The following is a 27,946-nucleotide window of genomic DNA, read 5'->3' as shown; positions in this document are numbered from 1 at the left end:
GCTGCACACATTTAATCTGAAAACGTTGCTGCTTCCTTCCAGGCTCCCGTCCTCGCCGTCAGATAAACGTGAGTGAAACTCACATATTTTTGTGAAATATGTGAGTTTGTGGCTGTAAGAATTATTCAAATTAAATGATCTGAATGCAGACAATCAATCAAAAGTAGCTTTGCTTTGTTTTAAAGCAACAGTTCATCATTATGGAAAAGTGTTAAAAGTTCAGATTGACTGCTCATGTCTGAACGGTAAATATGAAGTTAAAGCTAGCTTAGTTTAGCATAAAGACTGGCTCTGTCTAATCCACCTACAAACACCTCTAAAGCTCAGTAATTAACACGTGTTTTTCTCTTTCCATGTTCACATATTTCAGTCATTAAAACAAACTCCAAATATGTGACCCAGAGCTCTGCAGGACCAACAAAGTTATCTGCAGTTTGTGAGTAACAATCTGCTGGAAAGAAACCCTGAAAAGCGTCCACATACTTTTGGCCACATCATGTGCATTTAAACTCAGTGTTTTCAGACTCAGCTGAACTTTGTTGAGTTTTTAATGAACTGACATTAAAAAATGGAATTTGAAGGACTTTTAAAACATTTTAGGGACACCTGAGCTTCACTGAAGAAGGCCATGGGAAACTGTCAAAAGCCCCAGGAAAAGGTAAGTAAGAGAAAACTTTGAGTTGAAACTATTTCACAGCAAAATCAGAGTTTATTTTAAATATTTCTTTCAAGAGAAAACAACTGTTAAAACAAAAAGACGCAGTAATTTCACCGCCGCGTCACACTGAGTGTTTGACGGCATGAACCGCCTCGATGACGGCGTAGCGTCTGTCGGTGTCCGCGGGCGCCGCGGAGCGAGGCGCGAGGCGCACGGTGAGCAGAGCGTGGCGTCCGTCCAGGGTGTCGTCGCTGACCGTCATGGCGTCCAGGTGCTGACGCAGCAGAAGCTTCAGCCGCTGGTTCTCTCGGCTCAGATCCTCTCGGTGTATCTTCAGAGCGTGACGCTGCAGCAGAGCGGCGTTGCAGCGCCGCATCAACGGCTGCAGCTCCGGAAACGCGGACGTCTCCTGCGGAATCACACGGATTCAGTTTAAACATGTAGGTTAAAGAATGTCATTCAACCACATTGTTTTACACTTCACGCAATATTGCGGCATCTTGCACATATTACACACATGTTGCTATGGTCACCACTGTATGACGTCATCTCTACTTAAACTCCTATTAACTTCATCATCCTCCAGACAATTTATACTATTTATACAAGTTAAATTAACTATGAGTTCAATTAACCAACATATGAATAACAGAGAGAGACACAAACACAACCAAACCCATAAATAAATAAATAAATAAATACGGAGGGATGGGGGGGGGATGTTCCTGTTTATTGCAACTCTTGGGCTCTAGATTGAAATAATGTTATTTTACAGAGTCTCTTTGGGGTAAATCTTATTTAATTTATGTGTGATCTCTGATTGCAAAGGTTTAAATTTGTTCTTCTTCTTCTATCTTTCCTAGTAAATTAATACCCCAAATATTCTCTAGTTTTAAAGGTTCTTTTAAAGGTTTTCTCAACCTCTTCCTAAAAGGAGAATGTTTAATATTGGACATGAAGAGAATGTGTGTGTGTGTAATATTTACATACTTATAAGGTGAAATACAATATCTCATGCTCACTTTTTTAAATTCCCTCCAGTATTTTGATTGTGACGTCTTAAAGTTTCTACTGCAGGAGTCTTTCTAATCTTCTGCTGATATGTTCATCTCTTATTCTTTTTCTACAACGGTGAGCTTTTTGTAATATTTAATAGATATTTGAAAGATTTTTTTTTTTTAGCTTCATTTCTATTTTGAATCAGGTATTAAATTATTTTTCCTATTCTAAATGTTTCATGAGATAATTTCTCACCTGTAAATACTGAAATGTTTTTTGGTCTGACTCATATTTGACGGTTATCATCTCATATGAATTTATTGTGTGTTTTTGTTCCCAACATGAGGAGGAAATCTTTATTTCTGTAATGTCACAGTGTTGGGAAATGTACTGTGCTAATATGAAGCTTCAGCGTCCAAAATGAGTCAAATCAAGTAGATATCTTTCAACGTTACAGTCTTTTTAGTGCCAAAGTTCCTCTTTTTGTTACTATACTTCCACCTGCAGCTCAACAGGGAAACACTGTCCGAGGAAACACAAAGAGGGAATTTGATGCTAAAAAGACTGAATTTACCTCAACAGAAATTGAAGATTAAGGACTTATTGTTTTCTATCTACCTTCGCTACTTCATCCCTCTCAGCCGCAGTCTTCTCCTGTCTGAGTTCATCTGTAGTTGATGATGATGATGTGAAGACGTTTTTCTGCTCGTTCTCCAGCTTGTTGCACATTTCAGCGACACGTAGAACCCTCTCGCCCTGGAGAGAGAGAGAACACAAGAGTGAAAAGATGAATCAGAGCGATCACAGACAGCAGACAGACATCATGTGAGACATCTCACCTTGGCGATCACTGCTTGCAGTTTCTTGACGGGGACGTCGCTGAGGACGGTGAGGTCGGTGAGCTGCTTCCTCGCCGCTGCCTGAGCTTGAGTCAGCTGGTCCCGGAGCTTGTGAGTCTTTCGGTTCATCTCGTTTTTGGTGACTGTCAGATCTTGTATCACCGACTTGTTTTTTGCCTTACGGGAGACCAGCTCCACCCGTTGGAAACCGATAAAGTCCTGAAAGAGGAAGAAGACAATGAAGGCTTGGATTCAATCATCTCAATCAATCTCTGTTGTCCTTCATTGATCTTTGTGGACAGAGCTGTAGAGCTGTCAGACAGCAAGGAACAGAAGACTAATTGTCTAATTTCAAACTTTCTAAAAGCAGATGTAGACAGACTTTTTCTCTGTGAGGTTTGTTCCAACAAACTCTCTTAATGTCACAAACTCTTTGTAAATCTCCGGTCGCAGCCTGATGAACGTCACCTGTTCATGAGGAACTGAACGTTCCTGATCATCATCGACGCAGTGCGCTGCACTGTGACAAAAATAAAGTAGGGCAGTCGTAGAAAGTAACTTAGTTCATTTACTCAAGTACTGTATTTAAGTACCCCTGATAGTTGGAGCAAACCCTCTGGTCCCCTTTTTTGAAAATGGGAACCACCACCCTGGTCTGCCAGTCCACAAGCTCTGTCCCCGACCTCCATGCGACACTGAAGAGATGTGCTCGCCATGACAGCCCAATAATGTCCAGAGCCTTCAGCACCTCAGGGCGAATCTCATCCATACCTGGCGCCTTACGACTGAGGAGCTTTTTGACTACCTCAGAGACGTCTGCCAGGCATATGAGAGAGGCTTCCCCTGAGTCGTCCAACTCCCTTTTGGCCTTTGGGTACCGATCTGCTGCTTCTGGAGACGCCTGGGCCAGCCAGACATGAAAGACCTCCTTCTTCAGTTTGACAGCCTCCTTCACTGCTGGTGTCCACCAACAGGTTCTCGGGTTGCCGCCCCGACAGGAACCGATGTCCTTCTGGCCACAATTCTGAGCAGCCGCCTCCACAACCTCCCACTCGGAGTCCATGTCTCCAACCTCCACCAGGATGTAGGAGAAAGTCCTTCAGAGGTGGGAGTTGAAGACCTAATGGACAGGGGCTTCTGCCAGTCATTCCCAGTCCACCCCCACTACTTGTTTGGGTCTGCCAGGCCTCCCTCACCACCTGATCCAACTCACCACCAGGTGGTGATCAGTTACAGACATACAGCCACAGATCTGATGACACAACTACAAAGTGGATCGTTGATCTTTGGCTGAAGGTGTTCTGGTACCAGGTAACTTATGAACAACCTTATGCTGGAACGTGGTGTTTGTTATGGCCAGTCCACGGCTAGCACAGATTTCCAGTAACAATGCACCACTCAGGTTCAGATCAGGCAGGCTGTTCCTCCCAACCACCCCCTTCCAGGTCTCTCCGTCATGTCCACGTGAGCATTGAAGTCCCCCAGCAGAACTAAAGACTCAATGGGCCTCGCCCCCTCCAAGGCCCCACCCAGAGACTCCAAGAAGGCCGGATACTCCAAACTGCTGTTTGGCGCATACGTACACAGTCAAAGCCTTCCTCCCAGCAACACGTAGTCACAAGGAAGCGTTTTGCGGGGAGAACTCCAACACTGCAGCACTCAGCCAGGGACTCATGAGTATCTCTACACCCGCCCGGCGCCCCTCACCCTGGGCAACTCCGGGGAAGAGAGTCCAGCCCCTCTCCAGAAGTTTGGTTCCAGAGCCAGCCAGTGTGTGTAGAGGCAAGCCCAACTATATCTAGTCAGTACCTCCACCACCTCCACCTCCCTGACTAGCTCTGGTTCCTTCCCTACCGGGTAGGTGACGTTCCACTTCCTTAGAACCAGTTTATGACGCCCGGGATCAGCACGTCCAGGTCCCTGTCAATGCCTGCTGCTCATTTGGCAACGTACCTGACCCCCAGTCCCGGCAGCTTCAGGCTGTGCCTGACCAGGTCCCGTGGGTCAAGGCCCAGACGCTCACCAGTGAGCTCTCCTCCCAAGCCTGGCTCCAGCAGGGTGCCCTGGTGTCCCTCTTCTGGGCGAGATTCCCACACACCTGAAATGCCTCTTCACTGAGGACCCTCACCTGGGACCAATTTATCTTGGGAGACCCTACCAGGTGCTGTTGCCCGCAACAACACGGCTTCCAGGGTCACAGGGACACTCAAACGCCTCCACCACGATAAGGTGAAGATTCTCGGAGGAATTAACAAACTAACGTGACCAAACTGAACAACAACGGAGGTCTACGGCACAGAGGAATAAGATATATCAGGCTTTGGATACACACACAATACTTGTCAGTAGATCAGTTCAACGTTGGTTTGGTTCCAAACATGAGATTTGTTGACAATAAGAAAAATATAGAAAATCCAAAACCAAATCCTTTAAGAACAAATCTGTTCATACAAGTGCTTCTTGCATGAGGCTCAGTGTCAGATTTGATGAAGATTTAATCATCGTTTGTTTGTCTGCACTGACCTTCATCCGCTTGATGTTCTTCTTGTCTGTCTCCAGCCATCGGACGGTGCATTGGTTTTTGGTCGTCAGTTTCTCCAGTTCCCGGATTTCAGTTTTGTAGCTCTGCAGAGCCTCCTGGTTCCGACGGGCCTTCTCGATCAGCTGTCTCTGGTTATTCATGAGCAGATTAGACGTCTGTCCAGAGAGAGAAAGAAGGAGACGGAAGACAAACCTCAGGGAGTCAAATATCTGACAGAGGAAAGTTGAAACAGAATCTGAGTGACTGAAGTGAGTCGTGGTTCTCTGATACCCTCTCCTCGTAGGCGTTCTCGTACAACGCCATGCTTTGATCGTACAGATCGTGGATTTCTGTCAGCGTGTCTTCGTGCTTCTCCTGCAAAGTGAAGGCTGCGTCCTCCAGCACAGCTTGCTGCTGCTGAGTTTGTGTCAACATCTGTTTCCTGAAAAACAGAAGCCATTGAAAACCATCATCATGGGGGATTAAATATCCTCGGTCACAGCAACTGCCGTAATTATTTCAAGGTGAGTTTCAGATTAAAATGTGTGAAATGTGATCATCTAAGATCTTAACATTTACAAATGTTTACATATATTCTGGTAGCCTCTCCACTCGCACATTCTTATGTGCAAGCTTTCTTTTGTGATTATTATTACTTTTACATCTACTACCAAGAACAGCAAATCCAGGTTCAAGGAGATACTTTACCTCCTGTTGCACTTTTTTTGTCAGATGGACACGACAAGCGTGCTGTTTTATGGGTCTGTGATCACCCGAATTAATATCATGGCTCAACACATTTGAGCACATTATTGTTGTGAAAAATCTGCGTCTAACTTTCTTGATGACGGTGTTCTAATGCGCTACTGGTCTCCCAGCTCTGGTTTTACGCATGAGTCTGTGTGCCAGATGGTTTTGCATATGTTTGAGTATGAATGTGTTGGTCACGTTGGGTCTGTAGTGAACACTGTTACCTGCAGGAGGCGCTGTGGCTCCTCACACTCACCTCTCAGAGCTGTAGGTTGAGCAGAGGTCCTGCAGGCAGCTCTCCCACTGCTGCTGCAGAAACATCATCCGTTTGTCCTGCTGAGTCCACAGACGCTCCATATGCTGCAGGTGGACGCGCCGCACCCGAGCCGACTGATGCTCCGCCTCCAGCAGGTCGCGCTCCAACGTCTGCGTTGCAAACAAACAGGAAGTGTTAAAAATGAGAGTCAACAGGTTGGCGGGCAGTCTGAACCCTGCAGGTGTTGGTTCACCTTGACGATGCTCTGCAGGCCGTCCAGCTGCCTCTCAAACGTCTGGCTGAGCACCGTGATGTCTTTACGCAGCTCAGCAGCTCGAGTCTGACGAAGAATCGCTCGCCAGCCTTCGTTGAGCTTCAGCAGGTTCACTGCGGTGTTCCTCTCCTCCTTCTGCAGCTTGTCCTGATGTCAAAGACAGAAAAATCAGAGGATGATGGAGAAGAAGCTGCACTGATTGGCTGTGAAATAAATAATAACTACGTAAAATAATCGGCTTTGATTCCTGACATCTTGATCTGTAAACATTTGAAATGTCTCAAACGACTTAAAATTTAGAACTTTTTCAGATTTTGAAACATGACGACGCAAACAGGGTTGAGATCATTTAAACTGTGCAATCATGAGAGATTGAAAGGAAAGTTACAGTTGAAGCTGAATCACTTCAGGCGATGAAGTGTCAGTTCAGGCCCTGAAAGAGTTTAAGAATCAGTGGAGCGTTGTGAAAGGAGTTCAAGTGTCAGCTGTCGGTAAATATCTGCAATTAGCTCAAGTTTCAGTTTTTGAGGTGTAACAGAAAGTTACAGAGAAGAGACGAAAGACTGTCGGTCGACTTGTTACTGTGTGAAAGCAGCTGAAGTGTCGGTTATTTATCACAACGGATGAAAGCAGATGAAGCGTGAGCTCTGAAAGTCAGTTGACGAGTAAAAGATAAGTAGACAGAAATAGTTGAAATGTATTTGTAATCGTTATGTAATGAGTGAAAACAGTTGAAGCTTTGAAAGTAGTCGAACTGTTAGTTGATGAATAAGAGATGAAAGCAGTTGAAGTTTAAATAAAGATACTTCACAATAATTTAGATAAAAAAACTGCACAAAATGTATTTTAGATCATAAAATTCTCTTCATTATTTTGCTTTTTCAAAACTAATAAAAACAAACCACAACATTTTAGAAAACTGTAATTGTCTATAGCCTCATATGTTGGTGACATCACTATATTATAATGAAAATATTCTCTTGTATTTCCAAAATAGATCCACATTACAAAAAATGAGTAAAGAAAACAGTCAATACTCAATAGATTCAATATTACATCTGTAAAACACTCATCTCATCCTAAAGTCATTTAGCTCAGAGTTCATCACAGGGACAAATATAAAGAAATATAAAATATAAATATAAAGAATAAATAGTCACCTTCAGAAACAGAGTGAGGATCTCCTCTTTCTTCCTCGCCATCTCCTCCTCTGCCTGAGCTCTCTGCTGCATGTACAACAGTCGCTCCTCCTCCGTCTTTCCTCCACCTTTACCTCCTCCGCCTTTCTTCGCTTTCTTCGGCATCTTCGGCCTCCTCCTCCTCTTCGTCACTCTGCTGCTGCTGATCTATTTAATACACGGAACACCTGACGGACGCAGAGAGGGATTTAAAACCAGGATTCACATGTTCCAGTTTCATTTTAACTCAATAAAAGTTAAACTTTTAAAGAGCTTGTAAGTCAGACATTCAGATAAGATATTCAAGATCTTCAGTTTACTGTCATAGAGACTAAAAAAAACAGAAAATATTCACATTTAACAAGCTGGAATCAGAGAATTTGCACCTTTTTTTCCCTTAAAAAATTACTCAAAACAATTAATCGTTAATCAAATAGTTGGAGATTAATTAAATAGTCGGCAACTAATCGATTAATCGTTGCAGTTCTGTTTGAAATGTTTAATCATCCAACTAACTGTCAGATATGATGAAGAAAAACAGCAACTCGTCACATTTGAGAAACTGGATATTTGCTGAAAAACGACTCAGAACGATTAATCGATTATCAAAATAGTTGCTGATTAATTTTCTGGTGACCAACTAACCAACTAATCAACTAATCAACTAATCAACTAATCATTGCAGCTCTAATTTAAGCGAATACTTAGAAATATCTAACGTACAGATTTAAGCTAAATGTAAACATTGATTTATTTATTTTTTCTTCAAATAATCTGAATCTAATTTCTCAAATATTTTATTTAGAAATTTTAGAAATGATAGATTACAATCAAATTAATTTTTTTGGTTAAAAAGTGAGGTATTTATTTTTTAATCAATTATAGTGTCAATGATTTAAAAAAAAAAAAAGTTTTTACTGTCTTGTTTAAACACAATAGAGTCAGTGGAGGAAAGTAACATTTACTCAAGTACTGTACTGAAGTACAGTTTTGAGGTACTTGTACTTTACTTGAGTATTTCCATGTGATGCTACTTTCTACATTTCAGAGGGAAATATTGTACTTTCTACTCCACTACATTTATTTGACAGCTTTAGTTACTTTTCAGATGAAGATTTGACACAATGGATAATATAACAAGCTTTTAAAATACAACACATTGTTAAAGATGAAACCAGTGGTTTCCAACCTTTTTGTCTTTTGACGTCTTACAAAAAGCAGTGTGTAGTCGGGGTCACATTTCACATGTCTATGAGTTGTTAACAGCTCCACCAAATAGTGATTTTTCCCTCTAAACTTCTCACATGCTTTCATTTCAATAAATGTTCAAATGATCCAATATTTCAGCAAAAATCAAAGATTAGAGAAGAAGAACTTTGTTTTTTCTTCTTTCCTCTCCCATTAATCATCTCACGACCCCTCAGATTTATCAGCTGACCCTTTGGAGGGGCCCCGATCCCTAGGTTGGGAACCACTGGACTAAACTAGCTAACTGTATTTAAAGTAGTGTAAACTAGCTCCACTTCCAGAACATTTTTACATTGTTGTATTGGTACTTTTACTGCAGTAAAGTATATTTAAGAGTATTTCTTCCGCCGCTGTTTGATTTGTGCAGTGACGTCATCATTACTGTAAGGAGTTAATTTAATTAATGAGCTCAAACTGACGTCTGTTTGTAGTAAATGAGTTTGTTAATCAGCTGCTGTGTGAATGTTTCTGACTCACCTGTGAGGATCAAACAGCTGAAATGTGTCGGACTCGTTCAGGTGAACAGTCGGCGGTGTGTTTGTGTTCCGTCACCATGGCGACGGCTTTAATAACCGTCCGCCATGTTGGTCCAAACCAAATGACAAGCAGAGGAGGGGTCAACGGTCAATATTATATGGAAAACAATATGAGACAAAGTTACAGTAAATGACGACATTATTAGCAAAATAATCATAAATAAATAAATATACTGTACATATACAGAAGGCTTCATAAAGCTTCCTGTGGGATCAAAAAATAGATGTCAGAATTAGGCCTAATTAATGTTAATTATCTTCATAGGAGCATTTTACTATTTTTAATCTTTGGAGATAGAAACTGTGTAACTTTCAGTGTTACTGTGGTTATTATTAATTATATTCATCTTTGTCTATCAAATAGGCCTTTTCCAGGTAAATCCATCTATCTAAACTAATCTAATCCATATTTATTGATTTCCAAGCTGCTATTTTAATAATGATGAGTCATTTTTCACATTAAAACGCCAAACATTTGCTGGTTGTAGCTTTTCAAGTGTAATAAATTTGCTGTTTTTCTTTGTCATATATGATAGTAAATTAAATGTATTTGGATTTTTAGATTGAAGAGCGATAATACAAACTGTCCAATGAGAGGAAATGAACATTTAAAGATGCATTAATTGATGATGGGAGATAAACTCTTCAACAAACCAAAAAGCACTAAAATCTTCAAAATGGTGAGTAAAATATGTAATTGTGTTATTTTTTTTGCTGTCTTTCCAGTGTCTGGAGTGTCTGCGTTAACATTTCCTTTATTTATATTAACACCACACTCTGTCTGTATGATGCATTTGTATGTTAAACTTTATTTCCACGTCTCTTTCAGCATGAATCAAACATCTCCTGTCATCTGCAGTTTGGACACCAGAGGGCCTCATATGTCTGTCTGATGGTTTAACTTCATGAACAAATGTCAGAGGACAAGATGTAAAAATAACTATTCTTTATTGAGAAACACAAGAAAAACAGGTAATAAATACAGAAAAAAGGACAGAAGCAACATTTGACATCCAAATCTCATCAGAGGTTTCATTTATAGACACAGAAAATTGATATTTTAATCTTTTTTTTTAATAATTTCTTATAGTCTGGACATCTTGTTGGCAACCACAACAGAACCAGATTTCCCTAAAGCAGAATCAAAGAACCATACAGGAAGCCCTTTAACTACAAATCCTGTATTCTGTCATTCCTGCTGATCATTTTCTGAATCATCCATCAGGTTTTAGATTGATTTCCTTCCAGGCTGAAATTGGTTTCAACTCATTTCTATGAAAACTTGCAACTTGCAGAGACAAGAAACATTTGAAAGATAGTAATTTAAGTTGTTTTCCAAAATTAAAAACACTTTTGAAGCCTGAAATCTGTGGAGCTCGGCATGTGTCATGGAGGAAAAACCTAATTAATGTGCATGAATTAATAAAACATGCTCTGGAATTAACAGAATTTTTGCAGGATTTGCCCTCATAAACAGAATATAAAGTACAGTTTAAGGCAAATGTACATCAGGATAATTACAACATTAACAAGGATGGAGCTTCAAAATTTAAAACAAAATTTTCCTGTTAATAAGTTGTTTTGATATCACAAATAAAAAGAAAAAAATGAAATGCAAATAGACAATTTGAGAATTGTCAGCGTATTTTTGTTCATTTTCTAGAATTTCTTCTTGTAGACGACAAATAAGTTCAAGAGTTTAAATTTTTTCTGAGCTTTCAAATGTATCTCACAGATACGACCACCTATCATCACATGACCTAAGTGCCTTACTTAAGTCATGTGATAACTGAGCAAGAAGGCCATGCATGGCGGTCAAAAGCTAGTAAGTGAACCTTGAATTTAGAGTATTTTGTGTTGTCAAGAATGAACCTCTGTGCACCAGTTTTATTTTTCTTGTTTGTCTGAAGAGGATTCAGGAAATAAACTGAAAAACACTGAAATAAAAGTGATTTTCATCTCAGTCTGTCAGGTGGAGACAAAAAAAAAAAGAAAAGAAAAAGATTTTAAAAGAAACACGTAACATTTAAGGAAATCTCCGTGTTCTCTCTCCTCCAGAATCAGATGGAAGAAGATCAGAAGATGGATTTCCTAAAACATGAGGAGACGACTTTGCAGGTAAAACCTCCGTCTTTGTTTTAACAGACATGTTAAGCGTTTGAAGATAAACATTATGGCATCACTGTGAGTCTGAAATCAGTCACTCGTTCACTAATCACTCTTGTAGTGCGCTGATGTCAACAAAACCTTTCTTTTCTAAAATGGATGAAATGGAGTTGGATCATAAGAATAAAAGACACAATCTTGGATTTAAGAAGTCTTTTTTAAGTCTTTTTTAAATTTCATTTTCATTTGAACTCAGATAACTTTGCATTCAAAAAGAAAAAACAACTGAAGACATTTTCTCGTAGTTACAATTTAGTAACTTATAATTATGACATGTATATCTCTTCAGTACGAACTTATGTCTCATAATTATGAGATAAAAATCTTGTATTTGTATAACACAAGATCACACAGACACTCTGGATCTCATGATTGCAAGATGCAGATCAATTCTTGCAATTATGAAATTTAGTTTTCTCGCAATTATGAGCTGCATGTTTTAATTACAAGATACAAGATCTTGTAATTATTAGTCAAGAATTAAGCACCATAATCATAACACAGAAATCTGATAATAGGGAGAAAAATATTTTGTAATTACTAAATTTTAATTCTATAATTATGACATGATGTGATTATGACATACATATCTTGTAATTACAAGATATGTATCTTATAATTATTAAATTGTTTTCTTGTAATCGTGATGTAGGGACCATAAAATTCTGAGAAAACTATCAGTAATTTTATTTTTTATTTTACAAGTCTGTTAATTTTATACTAATTTCTAGGAGATTTGCAGGTATTTAACGGTTAATTTTTAGGACATTTTACATAGAAGGTGGTTTAATTTGGTTCAAATTATTAAAAAAAGACTTTGGTTTAGTTGGTAAGTGTCAGTTCATTGTATTTGGATTCATAATTTGCAAAGCTTCTTAATAAATCAGATTCTTAACAATTCTTTTACTGACAGAAATTACTTCATTGTGTAGTTTTGTATGTCAAACTACATATTAGTATATTAGGTTGTTTCCTAAAAACTCTATAATGAGCACATTTCCTGTATTCTACCAAATTACATAACCCTTTCAGAGAAATGTCCAAAGAATTAACAATTACACAGCAGCTACTTTTAGGAAACTATTGAAAAAAAACCTAATATGCTAATATATCATTTGATTAATGAAATTACACACTGAAAAGCATTTTTGCAAGTGAACAAGTACATATGAACCCAAATACAATGAGTGGGCACGCACCAAACTAAACTGCACCACTTTCTCTGTAAAATGTCCTAAATATTTACCATTAAATACCTGCAAATTACTCAGGAAAGTCAAAAAAAATAAAGCCTTACCAAACTAATTTATAATTTCAATACAATTATAATATCTTTATTTCATATTTATGAGATGCGAGATGTCTAATTATGAGATAAGGATAGAATTCTGAGAAAATTACTGATTTTGTAATTACAATATCTCTCAAATCATTTCATATTTACAAGATATGGCTTGTGTAATTGTGATGAAGTCAAGAATCTCATAAATATTATTAACAATTATAAAATTGTTTTCTTATAATTATGATAGAGTGGTTGCATAAATACAAGAAAACTATCTTATAATTACAGTATCTTTATTTCATAATTACAAGAAAATGTCTCCAGGTTTTTTTGTTTGTTTGGTGAATGAAATGTGCTTCTGTACTTGACTCCGATTAATAGAAATTTAACACTCATTTAGAGCAGAGTTTTTTTTCCATAATTATTAAGCATCTATTTCATATAAATTAGCTTCTCTGCTTCAGCCAATTACATGAAAACTGATTGTGATCCCCTTAATTAAAAAAAAAAGAGCGTGCTGTTATGCAAGATAATGTGATCCAAGATTAACAAAACAATCCAAGGTAGCAGAGTTAGCATTAGTAAAAATCTATTTCGCTGGCTAACGTGATGTTAGCAATGTTTTTACAAGCTGTAACCTAGTTTTTGCACTTTAGGTATCTAGTACGTCATACTGTAATGATATAAGCTGTAATAAATCTGATAACAGAATCAGACACACTGTCAGTGGACTGCACAGTGAAGAGTGAGCGATTTTATTTTTACTGTTCTATGCTGATGATGATTGGTTGTATGGTGATTTCCCAACATCTCCCTCATTAAATAGAAAAAATGGTTTGTGGTGTATATGTGTGACTTTCTATGTTGTTTGACTTTTATGTACATGTGTTTTCATGTGTATGTATCGGTGGGTACATGTGTACAGTATATATACAGAGTGTGTTCTCTTCCACTACTATGTGAGGACCTGTTGTTTTACCTGCAAACTGAGGACTTTTTGGAAAGTGAGGACATTTTGTCTGGTCCTAACATTTTCATAAGGTTGTTTAAGGGTTAAGACTTGGTTTGTATTATGTCAGTGAGGCTTCTCACATGTATATCTGTACAAACTCATACTTCTGTTACTGTGAGGACCTGTTTCTCTACCTTCAAAGTCAGGATAATTAGTCCAGTCCTCACATCTTCTGAGTGTTTGAGGGTTCAGACTTTGTTTTATAGGGAGGTTAAAGTTAGAGGCCAGGTAATGTCAACAAGGGTCCTCACAAGTGTAGAAGTACAAACTTGTGTGTGTTTGTGTTCTCAGTTGTTCTCGGTGAAATCTCGGCAGATGCCTCGGACCAGCTGCGGGATTAACTCGGCGAGGCCAGTGAACTCTCTGGTGAAGAAGGTGTGGTTGTCCTTCGGCTCCGATGACATAGATCTGAGGTCATCCATCGGTGCCCAGGCCACGCCCACCGAGTAGATGGTGATGCCTGGTGATTGGTGGCACAGGAGAAATGCGGGAGGGGTTAGAGGTCAGGTACACATACTGAACACCGACTGCTTGTATTCCATCTCTGTTTCAACACACACACACACACCTTGTTTCTGTGCAGCCATCGCCGGGCCTCTGACATCATCATATGATTGGCCGTCTGTCACCACGACGAGGAAGTTGCGGCCCGGTCCTGTCCGCCTAGAAAAACAAAAACATTTTATTTACTATTAATTTAGGTGAATAAATGCTTGTTTCCATCCACTGCTGTTGTGTAAATATTAGCAGATAAACAGCAGGTGGCGCTAATTCTCCAGTCGGTGCCATTAAACCGTTGCAGAAGAAGAAGACACGATGAGATGACGTCATTAAAAGAGCAACAGTCAAAGCTCAAATGATGGAAAACATGATGGAAATATGACATTTCTGTTAGTGTCATGTATTGATTTGAGGAAGGTTACAGTCTCCTCATCATCGCTCTGCACAGATCTGATGTTTTTAGTGACATTTAAGTCACATGATCCATGTATGTTATAATTTATTCACAAAGTCTGTTTGCATTTGATTTTTATTCACACAACTACTTTACACCTGAGACGAGGAAAATGCACTTATTTTATCATTAATTAATTTTAGGGGTTGGGAGATGACTAACATGATATTGTGTTCTTTGTATCTTTTAAACAGACTTAACTTTTTTTAAGCTTTAAGCTTTTTTTCTTGTAAAACATTGCATAATTTGACCTCAAGCTTTTAAGAAATAATTTAGATAAATTACTCTGAGAAGGAAACTTTGCTCTTTGGGTAACTGGTCACAAATAGTAGACATACAAAACCTGTGACAAGCACCAGAAAGTTGACATTGCTAGCTGGTGTATCAATACTATATGTACTATCAATAAATCCCATGAAAAGACCAAACAATGTGTTATTCTATCTCTTAATTCTCCATTTACTTCCCTACTCTGTCTGTGACTCTCTGCTCCAAGCCCATTGGTTCCTATTGAAGACTTTAAAAACAGCTCACATATATATTGTTTCATTTTTGATTTGAGATTATAAATGTTAAGGAGTTAAAATAATGTGTACAATATTGTGGCTTAAGATAGATTGGGAATAATGCACTTTTGGAGAGGTTAATCTTATAGCCTGATACTACTCCGAATCTTAGCAGGGTCGACATTATAACTGATATTGATTTTGTAGGGTCCAAAATGTACAATAATACATCGTCTGCGTATAACGACACCTAATGTTCGGTTAATTCCTGTAATTCCTGAGTGCGAATAGCAGAGGCGACAGAGGGCAGACCTGTCTAACGGAACAGCTAAGGTGGAAGTAACTAGAACTGATGTTGTCTGTACTGAGGCCTGAGGTTGAGCAATAACAATAACCCAACAAAGGAAGTAAATTTAGGGCCAAATCCAAACTTTGACATTGTTGAAAAGAGATCATTTTATTTCACCCTGTCAAAGGCTTTCTGTCCTAAGACAGCTGATCACTGTAGTTTTTATTGCATTTGTTTGGGACTATTTTCAGCGGCGGATGAATCAACATTTAGTGAATATTTCTGGCAACAGGACGGTGTATTTGGGATCACTTAATTTTCTGTTTGGGTTAAGAAAAACACAGAACATCCCCGGCCTTACCCTGTAACTATTAAAGACTAGTTGGGTGTTTTGTGAAGGAAATAACTGAGTAAAACACAACACTCCTCTATCAGCTGACTGCGTAGGCGTGGTCTTACCTGAACAGGTTCTGGGTGGTGTAGCTGATGGCGCCTCCGGTGGCTGTTCCTCCGCTCATGTAGGGGATCCTCTTCAAAGCAGTGACGACATCCTCTTTGTTGGAGTATTCGGACAGACCGAACTCCAGCCTCTGGTCGTAGGTGAACTGCACCGCACCTGCAACACCAACGCACACAGTCTGTCAGCCAATTAGCTCATCAATCAATCAGGTAATCAATCAATGAATCATTTGTATCCAGTGACGCTGACCAATGTGAGATCCCACGTCTGAGATGTCGAAGCCTCTGGCGATTCCTGCCAGGAACTCCAGAACCAGCTGGAAGTTTCCCTCGCCGACGCTGGACGAACCGTCAATGAGGAACCCGATGTTGACTGAGTTATAGCAGGTTTTACCTAAAAACACACACACACACACAAACACACACGTTTACCTTACACTTAAATATATCAGTGGGTCCAAGTTAAGCTCTGTGGGCTGTACTTTAAAACCAAAGTAAAAGTTTACTGAAATCTACTCAGCTCTGCAACGACTGATTTTACATTTAATTCTGTGGTCTTCTAATGAACACAGATAGTCTTTTAATTGGAAAGTATTCATTAGTCATTCTAGCTGACATTGTGGTTATGGGTGATGTGCTATTGTGTGTAACTTCATGTTATCTATCCTGTAATTTTTTGTATCGTTTGTACTATATTTATTCTTTATTATTCTTTATCCTTTGTATTATGTTTTTTTTTTGACTGGTACTGTTTGTCATTGTGCTGTAATATGTCAACTCTGGTACAATGCATCAATGTTTAAAACTGTACATGGTCCCTTTCAAATAAAATAAAGAAAAAAAATCATTATGGAATCTTTAATCTACAATCTCCCTTTAATTTCCCCCTCTGACATTTCAAAGATGCGATAACATATACGAACACACGCTAGCAACACAGACTGACTAAACATGGCGGACCTCCTTAAACGTTCCAAAGCGTGGATCCACTTCACCAAAGTCAATGAAACATCTGGAAAATGAGATATTTGCTTCTCAAGATACTCATGATGAAGAGGGGAACAACAAGTCCCTTTCTCAAACATTTATCTACCGTCTATCATGTTAAGGTAAGAACTTGTGGTGTTTCTGTTATCTTCAGAAAGATGTCATGTGCACTGTGTGGTCCAGTAACCGCACATGACTTTTTAAAACTTACCTTACCAAACAAACTACCTAAAAAGATTTAAAAAGGAACATCTAGTCTGTGAAAACTGAACTGTTTCTCCAAAACATCAACTTTTCATGAGTTAATAAAAACAGGTTTTATGCTTTGTGACTTCATGAACACATTTCCCAGATAATACGATGAGTTTTTAAATGGTTTATTTTTTAGTTGATGAATTATGAGAATTTTCTGGATCCATATCTTTACGTAATCTTTCATTTTATCTTGATAAATTCAAAATAATCAAATTTGGAGTAACATAGTCAGGGTCATTCAGAATAATATTATATTATGTCTCTTATATGTATGTACAGTACACCTGCATGCTTCTAGATAATCTAATATCAGCTTTATTGATTGCATTACTCCTTCAGCCCCTGAAAGTCTGTGGAGTTTCATTTGTGTAAAAGTTTACAGTTAAAATATATTTTTTAGTCTTTAGGTCATATTGACATTTATGTCCTGTTGTGGACTGTTTGTATAGTAATTAAGTGACATAATGAGGTGAAGTGAGTGTAGAGGATGACAGACAGACAGGTGTAGATGTGTCTTACTGCACAGCAGACTGTCCAGCGAGCAGAGTCTCTGACTGAGAGGTTTGACATGTTTGGTGGTGCTGAACCAGCTGGGGATCATATAACTGAAGAAACCGTTATCTTTACACACGGCCTGCAGGAGGAAAGACGACATGGTTTCATCTCAAAAACACTTTATAACTAAACCAGCAGCTGAGGTTCATCTTTACACATCCAGATAAATGTAAAGAAAGTGGTCACCTTCTTCATGAAGTCTTTGTCTCGCACCATGGTGAGCTCCTCGGGCGCCGGCTTGGCCACAGACACCAGGAACACGTTGATGCCGGACTCTCTGGCCAACATGGCCGCCTGCTCCAGGTCGTCAGACGGCCAGCCGTCAATCAGCACCATCATCACCCGGGGGTGACCCCGCCTCCCCCCGTTCTCCTGGGTGAAGAAGGTCTCCGCCGTGTGCATGATGGCCTTACCTGAAGAGGCAGGGCGAGTTTATTTAAACAGCACACGTCAAACACTTAAAGGATCATTCTGACACTTTTCTATATTTTTCTTCTTGTAAACAATAAACTGACTAACAAGTGTTGTGTGTTAAACATATAGATAAATAAATCCAGTGTTTTAAGAACCTGTGTGAGAGGTAATGAGAAACACACATTGTCTTATTAATCCCAATGCTGATTTAAACTTATGTTAACCAAGTATGTTTTATATGCCTTGTTCAATTGATAAGTGATATCGAAAGGTCATGTCCTTTGCTTGCCACTGTCGCTGTTAACAGGACGAGTTATGCAACAATAGGTAGAAGTAAAAGTTCACTGTTTTCTGAGTATTGTGTCTGCAGATGCATGAGCAAGGAGTAGAAGGCAAAAAGTTCAAAGCGCGCATAAGCGTGTCTGCAGGGATGTGGTTAGATAGGTGGATTAAGAGCATATAGAAAACCAGATTGAACCAGACTACGGGAGACAAAAATAACTTTAAGCGTGGGGGGTTAAATTGGGGTAAAAAGTGAAGAAGGAAGAAAGCTCCTTTTCTAAGAAATGATAGACAAAGAGCCAATTGGGGTCCAAACAATAGATACACTCAGAAAAGGGGGTGAAAACGAGGTATAAAATGCTCTGGCACGTAGACGAAAGCTCAGAACACAGGGCGCTTCGCCAAATGCAGGTTTTTCTGTAAAGTGTTCTCCGAAGATCTTCGATAAATAAACTCTGCTGCTACAAAGACATTACTCGACTGTGGTTTCGTTCTTCTCACATCAACCAACTCGGGGAGGGTGCCTGAAAGGTTCCCTCAACACCTGCAACAAGACTGTTTATATTACATGTCATATTAACAGTTTTAACATTAAAAATCCTACATTTCCCATGAGTCTTAGCCTGCTGTACTATCTTTGTGAGGACATTTTCTCTGGTCTTCACTTCTTTAACAGGCTGTTTGAAGGTTTTAGGGTTGAGGTTTGAGGCTCAGCTGTGCGTTGTGAGAGTAAACAAGTACAATATAAAGTACAAACGTGTGTGATTGTGTATATATATACATATATATATATATATAATACCTGTGTTGGTGTTTCCTCCCAGGAACGCCAGCTCCTTGATGGCAAACAGCAGCTCTTTAGGCTGCGTGTAGTTGGTCAGTAAGAACTCTGTTCTGGGAGAATCACTGCAAACACAAAGTCATGTTTCAATCACTTCAAAGCACATAAATCTGACAAACATTGATTAATATTGACATTTATTTACAACTCACCCTCACCACTAAACCTAAACCCAGTAATGGAAGAAGTATTAAGATCCTTTACTGCAGTAAAAGTACCAACACAGCAATGTAAAAATACTCCATTACAAGTAAAAGTCCTGCATGAAAAATCCTCCTACAGTAAAAGTACATAAGTATTATGAGCTTGATGTAGTTAAAGTATTGCAGTAAAAGTACATAAGTATTATGAGCTTGATGTAGTTAAAGTATTGCAGTAAAAGTACATAAGTATTATGAGCTTGATGTAGTTAAAGTATTGCAGTAAAATCTTTGTGGTGACACTACAAAACAAAGAAATCCCACAGATACTTCACTTTTTAATTTTTTCTTCTCCTTTGTGAAAAACAAAAATACGTTTCAGAATTAAAGTCTAATTTCTTTCTTTTATGTTAAAGAATAAAAACAAGCTCCATTTTTACTTTTGATACTTCAATAAAGCTCAAACCAAAAAACTTTTAAACACTTTTACAAGCATTTCCCTTTTACTTGAAACATTTTCCAACGTGTTCTGCTTATTTTGACCTCATTAGCAATTTTAATTAGTTAGTTAATTATTCATTAATTGTAAAGAAGCCATAGTGTGTGTGTGTGTGTGTGTGTGTGTGTGTGTGCGTGTGCATGTGTGTGTGTGTGTCTGACCTGGACTGCACCAGGCCTATATGCGGTCCTGTTGGTCCGACTCTCAACATTGCCGTCAGTTTGGCAACAAAGTTCTTCTGCAGGTTGAAGCGTCGCTGCCCGATGTTGTTACTGCTGTCGATCACCATGGCGATGTCCATCTGACAGTCTGCACACACACACACACACACACACACAGATGAACACATGATGAACTACTTTTTATATGAACTTATTTCTTTTAATGTGCACTTCCATCTGTTTGATGCTTCAGTGCTGTTTCATATTTGTGCTTTAATGTTTCTATTTCTTGTCTGTCAGACAGCAGGAAGCTTACATGAGTTTTATTCTATGAATCTATTCTGTAAATCATTTTAAATCTGGAAACTTCGTGCTCATGCTCGAAAAACACAATAGAAATAAAAGTATTATTATTATTATTGATGTGTTGGGGGAGATAAAAAAGACAAATAAATAATTATTTACTCCTGATTTTATTCAAGCATGAAAACAGTAAACGGTAATCAAAAACACACACAGAGCACCTTTATTTCCTCCTGTCAGAGCTTTCTTCACTGACGGCTTCTTCAGTGGTTTCTTTGCTGCAATACAACACACACACACACACACACACACACACACACACACACACACACACACGCACACACACACACACGCACACACACGCACACACGCACAAGCACACACATGCACGCAGAGGTCAGCTGAGGTAACAGTCGTCACGCTCCGGTCGTGTCGGGAAGTTTGAAGTTTCAGGACAAACGCACATTAACATCCTGACAGCAACAGGAAGAGTCTGTTTACTTTCACCTTATTTACATTTTGAGCTAAAAATATGATTATTATTATTACAGTAACAGAACAACAGAACGACTGTATATCGTAGTTTCACGTCATTCTGCAGGTCATCAGTCTCAGTCTGGTACAATAAACTGTGGAATGAATTGTTTCTCTTTTTTAAATTATCTTTAGTTTATAAATGTTTATGAGTGTTAAGTGTTAATCTGCTGTTTATTCTCTCAGTTGATTAATTGTTTAGTCTATGAAATGTTTAAAAATTGTGAGAAAATTTGCATCCATAAGTTCTCAGAAGTCTTCAGTTTGTTGTGACTGAGACGTTAAATTTACTGTCATATGTGACAAAGAGAAACAGCAAACATTCACTGGAACTGTACATTTTTGGCATTTTTGCTTGAAAAATGACTGAAACAATTTTTTGATTATGAAAATAGTTGCCAATTAATTTTCTGTCAATCAACTAATTGATGAATAGTTTCAGCGCTAATTATTATTATGTTTATTACCAGAGATGCACTGATACTGATATCAGTGACAACATTAGTTTAATGAATAGCAGCTCAGTAAATTTATATCTATGTTTCTGTTTGTTAGGAAATCAATGTTTAAGTCAATCCTGATGTTGTTATACAAAGACAGATGTTAAAATTAAATCAATAAATGACACATTATTCCCAGATGAGCAGAGAAAGCTGCAGATTTACGAGCAAAGATCCTCACAAGGTCTCATTAGTCTGGGAAATATAAAAACATCATGTTTCTTTTGTGACTTTTCTCTAATTTCAGCTTTATTTCATTGCAATTCTGTAAAGTTTTGCCTCCTCAGGCTGTGAAAATATTTTGGGAAAAGACAGATATGACCTGGAAATATTTATTATAATATCAAATTTGTGTCGGTAATAATGTTACTGCAGGTCTTCAGCAGGAAAGAGATGATATTTAACACCTCTGGACAGGAAGTTTAACACTTTTTAATTGCTTCTAAGAACTTTTTTTTTTATAATTGAGGTGTGCAGTTACCTGGTTGTGCAGCTGCAGGCAGAGCTGTGGTGCTGATCTCACCAGTCAACTCCAGTGGAACATTAACTGGTTCTGGAAACACAAACACACACAGAGTCCAGTAATTAGTGATGAGACAGAATTTAAAGGTGTTTCAGCAGAATAATCCAGTGTGATAAATATTATAAAATGATCATACTGTCAGTCTTCTCTAGTATGTTTCTTTATTAGACAATATAAATATAATTTACACATTTCTAAAGATACAAATATACAAATATATACTTGATATAAGTTTGATGTCACTTGTTGATGTAAATTAAGACGTTTATCTTCATCTTCAACAATCTTTATGTTGTATTACTGTGTGATGTTCTTTACAACTGTGTTATTATGAGTAACTACCTTTTTAAAACGTTGCCAGATTGTCTCTTTAATTAATTATATTATTTTTATATATAATTAAGATTATACAGTAAGAAAAGAAAATCATTTAATTGTAAAGCTGCATTAAGTGATGTTTGGCATCCAGGAACATATACAGAATATAACAGGTTCAGACTCCCGCCACTATTTACTGCAAAACAACTGAGTAAGTGGACATTGAGTTATTTTTAGTTATTACAATTATTTTGTTTCTTCTTATTTTCAAGCTCAACTTTTAAGAAAACACTGACGAAAAGAGTCTTAAAATCTGCTCAGAAAAAACAAAGTTTTAACGCCTGCAGAACCACGACGACTCAGCAAACTCCATCCACTGATGAAGACCATGTGATACTGATGAAAGCTCCGGGACAAGCTTACGTGGACATGGGTTGAATTTCTTTGTCAAAGAAACACATGTTGTTTCCTTTAGAACAACGTCTGTAACTCCTGAGATTAATCAGAGGTTGTGATTCGTTATTTTCATTTTTGGTTAATATCTTGATTTATTATTTTATCTATAAAACATCAGAAAATATTGAATTTTGTTCCACCAACAGTTCAGATAGAGAGAAAAAAGGCAAATCCTCACATTAGAGAATCAGAAACTAGAGAACTATTCATATTTTTGCTCATTAAATTACTTAAACGACTAATCAGTTTATTGATTAATTGTTCCAACACTTGATGAATCATTGAGATATTATAATGAACAGACTGGAACTGATCCACAGTCCTTCCTGTGATTTCACTGTCTGACAATAAAGAAAATAAATGAATCATCAAACCAGTCAGTAAATGCACCTACTGGTGAGGCTGAAGGAGGCGGTCCAGTGGGACAAGGCCTGTGATTGGATGCCGTTGGCGTAGGAGCTCATGTAGTTGTGTCGTCCCTGCAGCCTGTTGACCCTGACGGAGCCGCCGGAAGGTCCAACAAGCCCCCTGAAGAGACGAGACACTAAATTATTAAACTTCTCTTTAAAATTCAAGCAGGTTTATCTACAATCGTAGATCTTCTTAGTTGCTCAACTCTGCAGCGAAGGAATGAATTTAACTCAGTTTAGCAACAAAAAAAATAGATTCTTGTTTGAACAAGAATCTTAATGTGCTGATTTGAATTAAAAACAGTTCTTAGATTTATGGCTGAATGTTTTAAGTTAACCAATTAAGTTTTGGCCAAGTCTTGTAAAGAAATAATGTAGAGAGAAACGTCCTGGTTGAATAAAGGTCAAACAGAACTAAAAAAACAGTCAGTTGGTGGTCCAAAATGGGTGAAGAAGAATTAATACTGTTATAACTATGATCAATACTTCAGTTATTCAGTACACAGTTACAGGAAGATTACAGCTATACAGTATTTAATGGAAGTAAGGCAACAGTTCTGCCTTCAAGCTGTTAAAACTTTCAGGATTAAATTACAACTGAGTGTCATCAGCGTAAAGTTTCATACGTACAAATATCAGTGCACACTGTCAATCTCTCCTGGAAAACATTCATGATATTACAGTTGGTTGTTCAAATGAAAAGTAACATAAGTAGCTGCAATTGTGCAGTTGGAAAGGTGGTTTAAGATGCTGTTGGATCATCAGGAAAGCCGAATAAAAGTGGGCCAAATATTGAGCCTTGTGGGACACCACGCGTCATTATCGTCGAGATTTTCTCATCTGTTCTAAAGGTACAGCGGAAAGAAAACCACTTTAAAGCTGTTTGTAGTAAAATGATATGATCAATTATAATAATATGAGAATATTGAGATTTCAAAGTCTGCACTCATTCAGATATAATTTGTTATTCAAAGCCGTTTCTGTTCTGTAGTCCTTTCAAAAGCCAGATTGAAAATGATTAAATATATTTCACCCTGACAACCACTTTATAACGAGTTAAATGTGAGAGTCAGACATCAGAGAAAAGTGTTTCAAACATAAACAGACTCAAGACAGGAAGATGAGACAGAAAAAGGACTGAAGGAAGGATCCTGAGGGAGCCGAGTCGATGTCGTTCAGAGTTTTTCCTCTCGGGGCCCCGGAGGCCCTCTGCAGAGGGAGGACGAGGTCATTCAGGGTTGAGAGCTTAATCCTTCGGTCCTCCACATTCCTTCATGGTGTTGGTGTTTTGTTGAGGTTCAGCACACAGCAGGACTCATGCTGCTCATTATTAGGTCACATCTGCAGCTGCAGGCGGCAGCAGAACAGAGTGTTTGATTCCGACATGTCTCCAAATCCGCTGTTCACCAAACTCCACCCAACCTGCTCCAAACCTGCGTAACTCCGGACTGTATATTATACTCCCAGTATTGTAGTATTGTAGTAGTACTGTATTACTGCACAGTGAGTAGTTGGCAGGTGGTCATGTAGGGAGCTGAGATGTCAATCAATAATCTATGTTAATCAATGACCTGTTATCATGTGACCCAAGTTCCATACTTGATGACAGCTGATCCATCTACAGCTGAAACTGTGGAACGAAGCTGCTAACTGGAGATTATTGTGTCAAACTATTATCTCCAAAAATCTAATTTCACACTCAGCTGTTTATGTTTTAACTAACATGATGTCAAAGAACATTAAACTGAACTGAAATGCATCGTTTCTTTTTGCTTTTTTCATCTTACGTGTCTTATTTACATTATATGATTATATTTATATTATTCATATTATTTATATTACACATACATAACAGTATATACTTCATCATATTATTATTATGTATATTATACTTATTATTCATACCTGCACTAATGGACTTCCTTTGCATAATTCCCTTGTATAGCCAAAGGTGATGTAATGTATATATTGTTTATAGATTTTTAATGTCACTGCTCTAATTTCTTTAATCTCTTATTTTTTATTAATTTCATTCTAGTTGGTTATCTGTATTTTTCTTTCTGTCTCTGTGCTGCTGCAAGTCAATTTGTTTTGTTCTGTCATAAAACAACCTCACAGGACTCACGGAGGTTAATCGAGGGCAACCGGACTTGTCTGTAGAAACCTGAAGACTTCAGTTCTAAGTTATTCTAACCAGAACTCAGATGACTGAGAATCTGCACATATTCACCAAGAAAACAAAGAAAAGAAGACAAATAATTCAAACCATTAATATAAAAAACGAACGTGCAGAAACACCAAAAACCCACTAAATAAAACAAACTTTAAATAGAATGTAACCCAAACAAAGTGTTCTGCATAAAACTGAAGAATGACAGGATAAAAACATTAAAAGTTCAAATAAATGATTTTCTTGGATTTCCACCTGCAGGATTAATAAAGTCTTATATCACATCTTATCTTGTGGGATACTGACTGCTGACAGACAGGAAGGAAGCAAAGAAAATAAACAAAAAAAAAAACATTTGGGAGGCGATGGCTTCAGTTTGGTGAAAACGTAGAGAGAAAAGTAAGGAAATGTTTGAATATACAAACAAAAGTCGTACCTGTGCAAAGCGGCTCCACAGACAGAGGAGACGGAGGCGTAGACACCCGTCCCGAACACCGACACCCTCCACTGGGTGCAGTCCGGAGGACATAACACCACCACGCCGTCCTCCATCAGGTCGGCTCCACGGGTCCCGCAGGTCACCGGGTAGGGCACTGATCAACGAGCACAACAGTAGTTTACAGCAAAATATTAAAGAGTTCGTACAACAAAATAATTCTATCAACTTTATAAGCTGCAGTGTTGCTTCATGAGACATAATTTCTGGTGATTTCTGCTGCCTCGATTTTACCAAAAAAAAAAAAACAATAAAAATATTCTTCTCAATATTTTGGGCTTTTGGGCAAAACTCTAATTAACTGAATTAACTTAGACTGAAATGTCACAACAACTATTAGATGAGTTGTTGTGAAATTTGGTTCATAATGACTTTTCATCTAATGTCATCTATCCAATAATTTGGTTAATGCACAAAAGCCCACAAAGCGAGATCAATACTGTCCAATAGTTCACTGCGATCCACAAAAGTCAACCTGAAAGTCAGAGGATCACCAGAGTCAGTCGGAACATGAATGTGGGAACCAGATTTCACAACAATCCATCCAATAGTTACTGAGATATTTCAGTCTGGAGTTAAGTGTCGGACTGAGCACTCGACACCTCTGGAGCTAAACCGCTAACGTGGATAAAAAGCTAATGAATATGACGTGAAACTGAAATGAAGGTTTGTTATTGCCAACGTATCGCCATGGTGATAATGCTCTCAGATGGTCTTTAGCGCTGTTCATCTGTCATTGATATAATAAAATAACACACAGAGCACCTTTAAAGGATAAAAATGACTCAAAAAAACTGGGAGGAATCAACGAGATTGACGACAGGGAATAAAAAGGTTTTCTGTTACATAACTCTATTCATGAGAGAGCCGGTAATTTATTGAAATACAGTCAGAATAACAGATCTGCTCTTTGAAAAGAGTGACAGAGGATAAAAGGAGCTTTTCATCTGTTCCCTCTATTAGAGAAAGAGCAGCTGCTGCGTGCTTAGTTTAAAATTTCAGACATTTTTATGATTCAGGCTCAATATAAACATGAGGGGGGGAAAAAAAAGTTCTAAGGATCAACAACAAGTCAAACAGGGAGGTTTCCAGTTACCTCCACCGGTCCAGAGACACCGAGTGACGGCCTTTGAAAACCTCAGAAATAATTCATCAAAGAGAAGAAGAAGAAGAGAAGAAGGAGCACACACAAAGCTCTTCACTGGCAGATTAGGTCACATTCACAGGGAGCTCAGCAGATACATCATTATTATTATTATTATTATCCTCATTTGTATCACAGTAACATATCAGTCATCAACACCGGCTAGTTTACCAGGAAATCACTGATTCTGACGCCCAAAGTGGAAAAATGATCCTATTATTATCTTATATTGTGTTGCAGAAATGCAGAAATGTTTTCTGATTTCATTTTTTCTCAGTTTGACAGACGGACGGGTGACATTCAGGACTCACCGCTGGATTCTGAGCCGAATGTTGAGGAGAGCAGAAAGAAAAGGCCTGCAGAGAGAAAGAGAGGGATCACATTAATCTGTCATCAAATATACAAGACTGACTGAAAGAAGGAAAGAAAGAAAGAAAAACAGAGAGAAATGAAAGTATTGGTTGACAAAGTCAGTAGACTGTCAGCAAACTGTAAAGCAGGTGATTCACACTGTCCTCCTAATAGAATAGAATAGAATAGAATAGAATAGAATAAAGCAGTGTACCTGTCACAGGCAGCAGGACGGACAGCTGAAACATTTCTGCACCTGAAAAACACAAACTGACCTCAGTTTACTGTGAAAAACACAAAATATTTAACATAAAGACGATCATACATGGACGTTATTTTTTATTCAGTTTATAATAAACTCAAGTGATTCGTGACTGGATCTTTATCAATGTGAAAAAACAAAACAAAACAAAACACAGATATTATGACAGAACTGAGTTTAAGATCAGAATAGTCTGGACGTGGACACATGAAGCTTCGTCTTTAACACTTTCTGTCTGGTTTCTGCCACTGTGAGTCTCCAGTCGTACACAGGAAGTCTCCAGTCTGTTACAGTTTGGGGAAACATCACTATGAAAGCGATTAATCCTCTCAGTTGTATAATAATTTCTGTGAAGTTATTGTATTGAATTTTCTATTTCATAAACCTTTGGTTTTTTTTATAAATACAAAAGTA

At 38.2% G+C, this 27,946-nt stretch overlaps 2 protein-coding genes and 1 long non-coding RNA gene across 5 annotated transcripts in view; 1 reads left to right on the top strand and 2 right to left on the bottom strand.

Moving 5' to 3' along the window:
* On the top strand, window positions 1-14,099 carry LOC122998900. 2 transcript variants are annotated; one of them, XR_006407535.1, is made up of 7 exons: window positions 1-68; window positions 371-436; window positions 601-658; window positions 9,822-9,939; window positions 10,089-10,231; window positions 11,318-11,377; window positions 14,014-14,099. It is a non-coding gene; the product is annotated as an uncharacterized LOC122998900 (long non-coding RNA). The 2 variants fall into 2 exon arrangements; XR_006407534.1 differs by having other exon boundaries at window positions 10,995-11,377.
* ccdc65 (coiled-coil domain containing 65) lies at window positions 690-9,326 on the bottom strand. The gene is made up of 9 exons (XM_044375946.1): window positions 9,201-9,326; window positions 7,458-7,663; window positions 6,277-6,444; window positions 6,024-6,193; window positions 5,309-5,459; window positions 5,020-5,193; window positions 2,497-2,715; window positions 2,276-2,413; window positions 690-1,067 (listed from the first exon to the last, which is right to left on the bottom strand). Exons 2-9 carry the CDS (start codon window positions 7,599-7,601, stop codon window positions 780-782), a joined length of 1,452 nt encoding a protein of 483 aa, XP_044231881.1. The 5' UTR covers window positions 7,602-7,663; window positions 9,201-9,326; the 3' UTR covers window positions 690-779.
* coch (coagulation factor C homolog, cochlin (Limulus polyphemus)) overlaps window positions 12,714-27,946 on the bottom strand; it is an 18,097-nt gene continuing 2,864 nt past the window's right edge. For both annotated transcript variants that reach the window (XM_044375944.1, XM_044375945.1), the window contains exons 2-15: window positions 27,485-27,526; window positions 27,231-27,275; window positions 25,716-25,872; window positions 23,094-23,227; window positions 21,884-21,955; window positions 20,590-20,646; window positions 20,066-20,213; window positions 19,227-19,330; window positions 17,915-18,141; window positions 17,693-17,807; window positions 16,182-16,325; window positions 15,932-16,088; window positions 14,291-14,385; window positions 12,714-14,182 (exon numbers count right to left, since the gene is read on the bottom strand). In XM_044375944.1, the coding sequence (XP_044231879.1) occupies window positions 14,010-14,182; window positions 14,291-14,385; window positions 15,932-16,088; window positions 16,182-16,325; window positions 17,693-17,807; window positions 17,915-18,141; window positions 19,227-19,330; window positions 20,066-20,213; window positions 20,590-20,646; window positions 21,884-21,955; window positions 23,094-23,227; window positions 25,716-25,872; window positions 27,231-27,275; window positions 27,485-27,518 (1,662 nt within the window). In that variant the 5' untranslated portion in view covers window positions 27,519-27,526 and the 3' untranslated portion in view covers window positions 12,714-14,009. The remainder of the gene's footprint in view (window positions 14,183-14,290; window positions 14,386-15,931; window positions 16,089-16,181; window positions 16,326-17,692; window positions 17,808-17,914; window positions 18,142-19,226; window positions 19,331-20,065; window positions 20,214-20,589; window positions 20,647-21,883; window positions 21,956-23,093; window positions 23,228-25,715; window positions 25,873-27,230; window positions 27,276-27,484; window positions 27,527-27,946) is intronic.

This window comes from Thunnus albacares, chromosome 15, assembly GCF_914725855.1.
Source record: "Thunnus albacares chromosome 15, fThuAlb1.1, whole genome shotgun sequence".
In the NCBI taxonomy this organism is placed as follows: domain Eukaryota; kingdom Metazoa; phylum Chordata; class Actinopteri; order Scombriformes; family Scombridae; genus Thunnus; species Thunnus albacares.
The sequence above is the reverse complement of the archived record's forward strand: the minus strand, read 5'-3'. Positions and strand labels throughout refer to the sequence as shown.

Bases quoted from the DNA above. Each gene is read 5' to 3' on its own strand.
- ccdc65 (XM_044375946.1), bottom strand. From the start codon at position 7,601: ATGCCGAAGAAAGCGAAGAAAGGCGGAGGAGGTAAAGGTGGAGGAAAG. The intron at 6,194-6,276 runs GTGAACCAACAC...TTTGCAACGCAG, and splicing joins GCCTGCAGAGCATCGTCAAG to ACGTTGGAGCGCGACCTGCT. The intron at 2,716-5,019 runs GTCAGTGCAGAC...TTCCTCTTTCAG, and splicing joins AGAACATCAAGCGGATGAAG to GACTTTATCGGTTTCCAACG.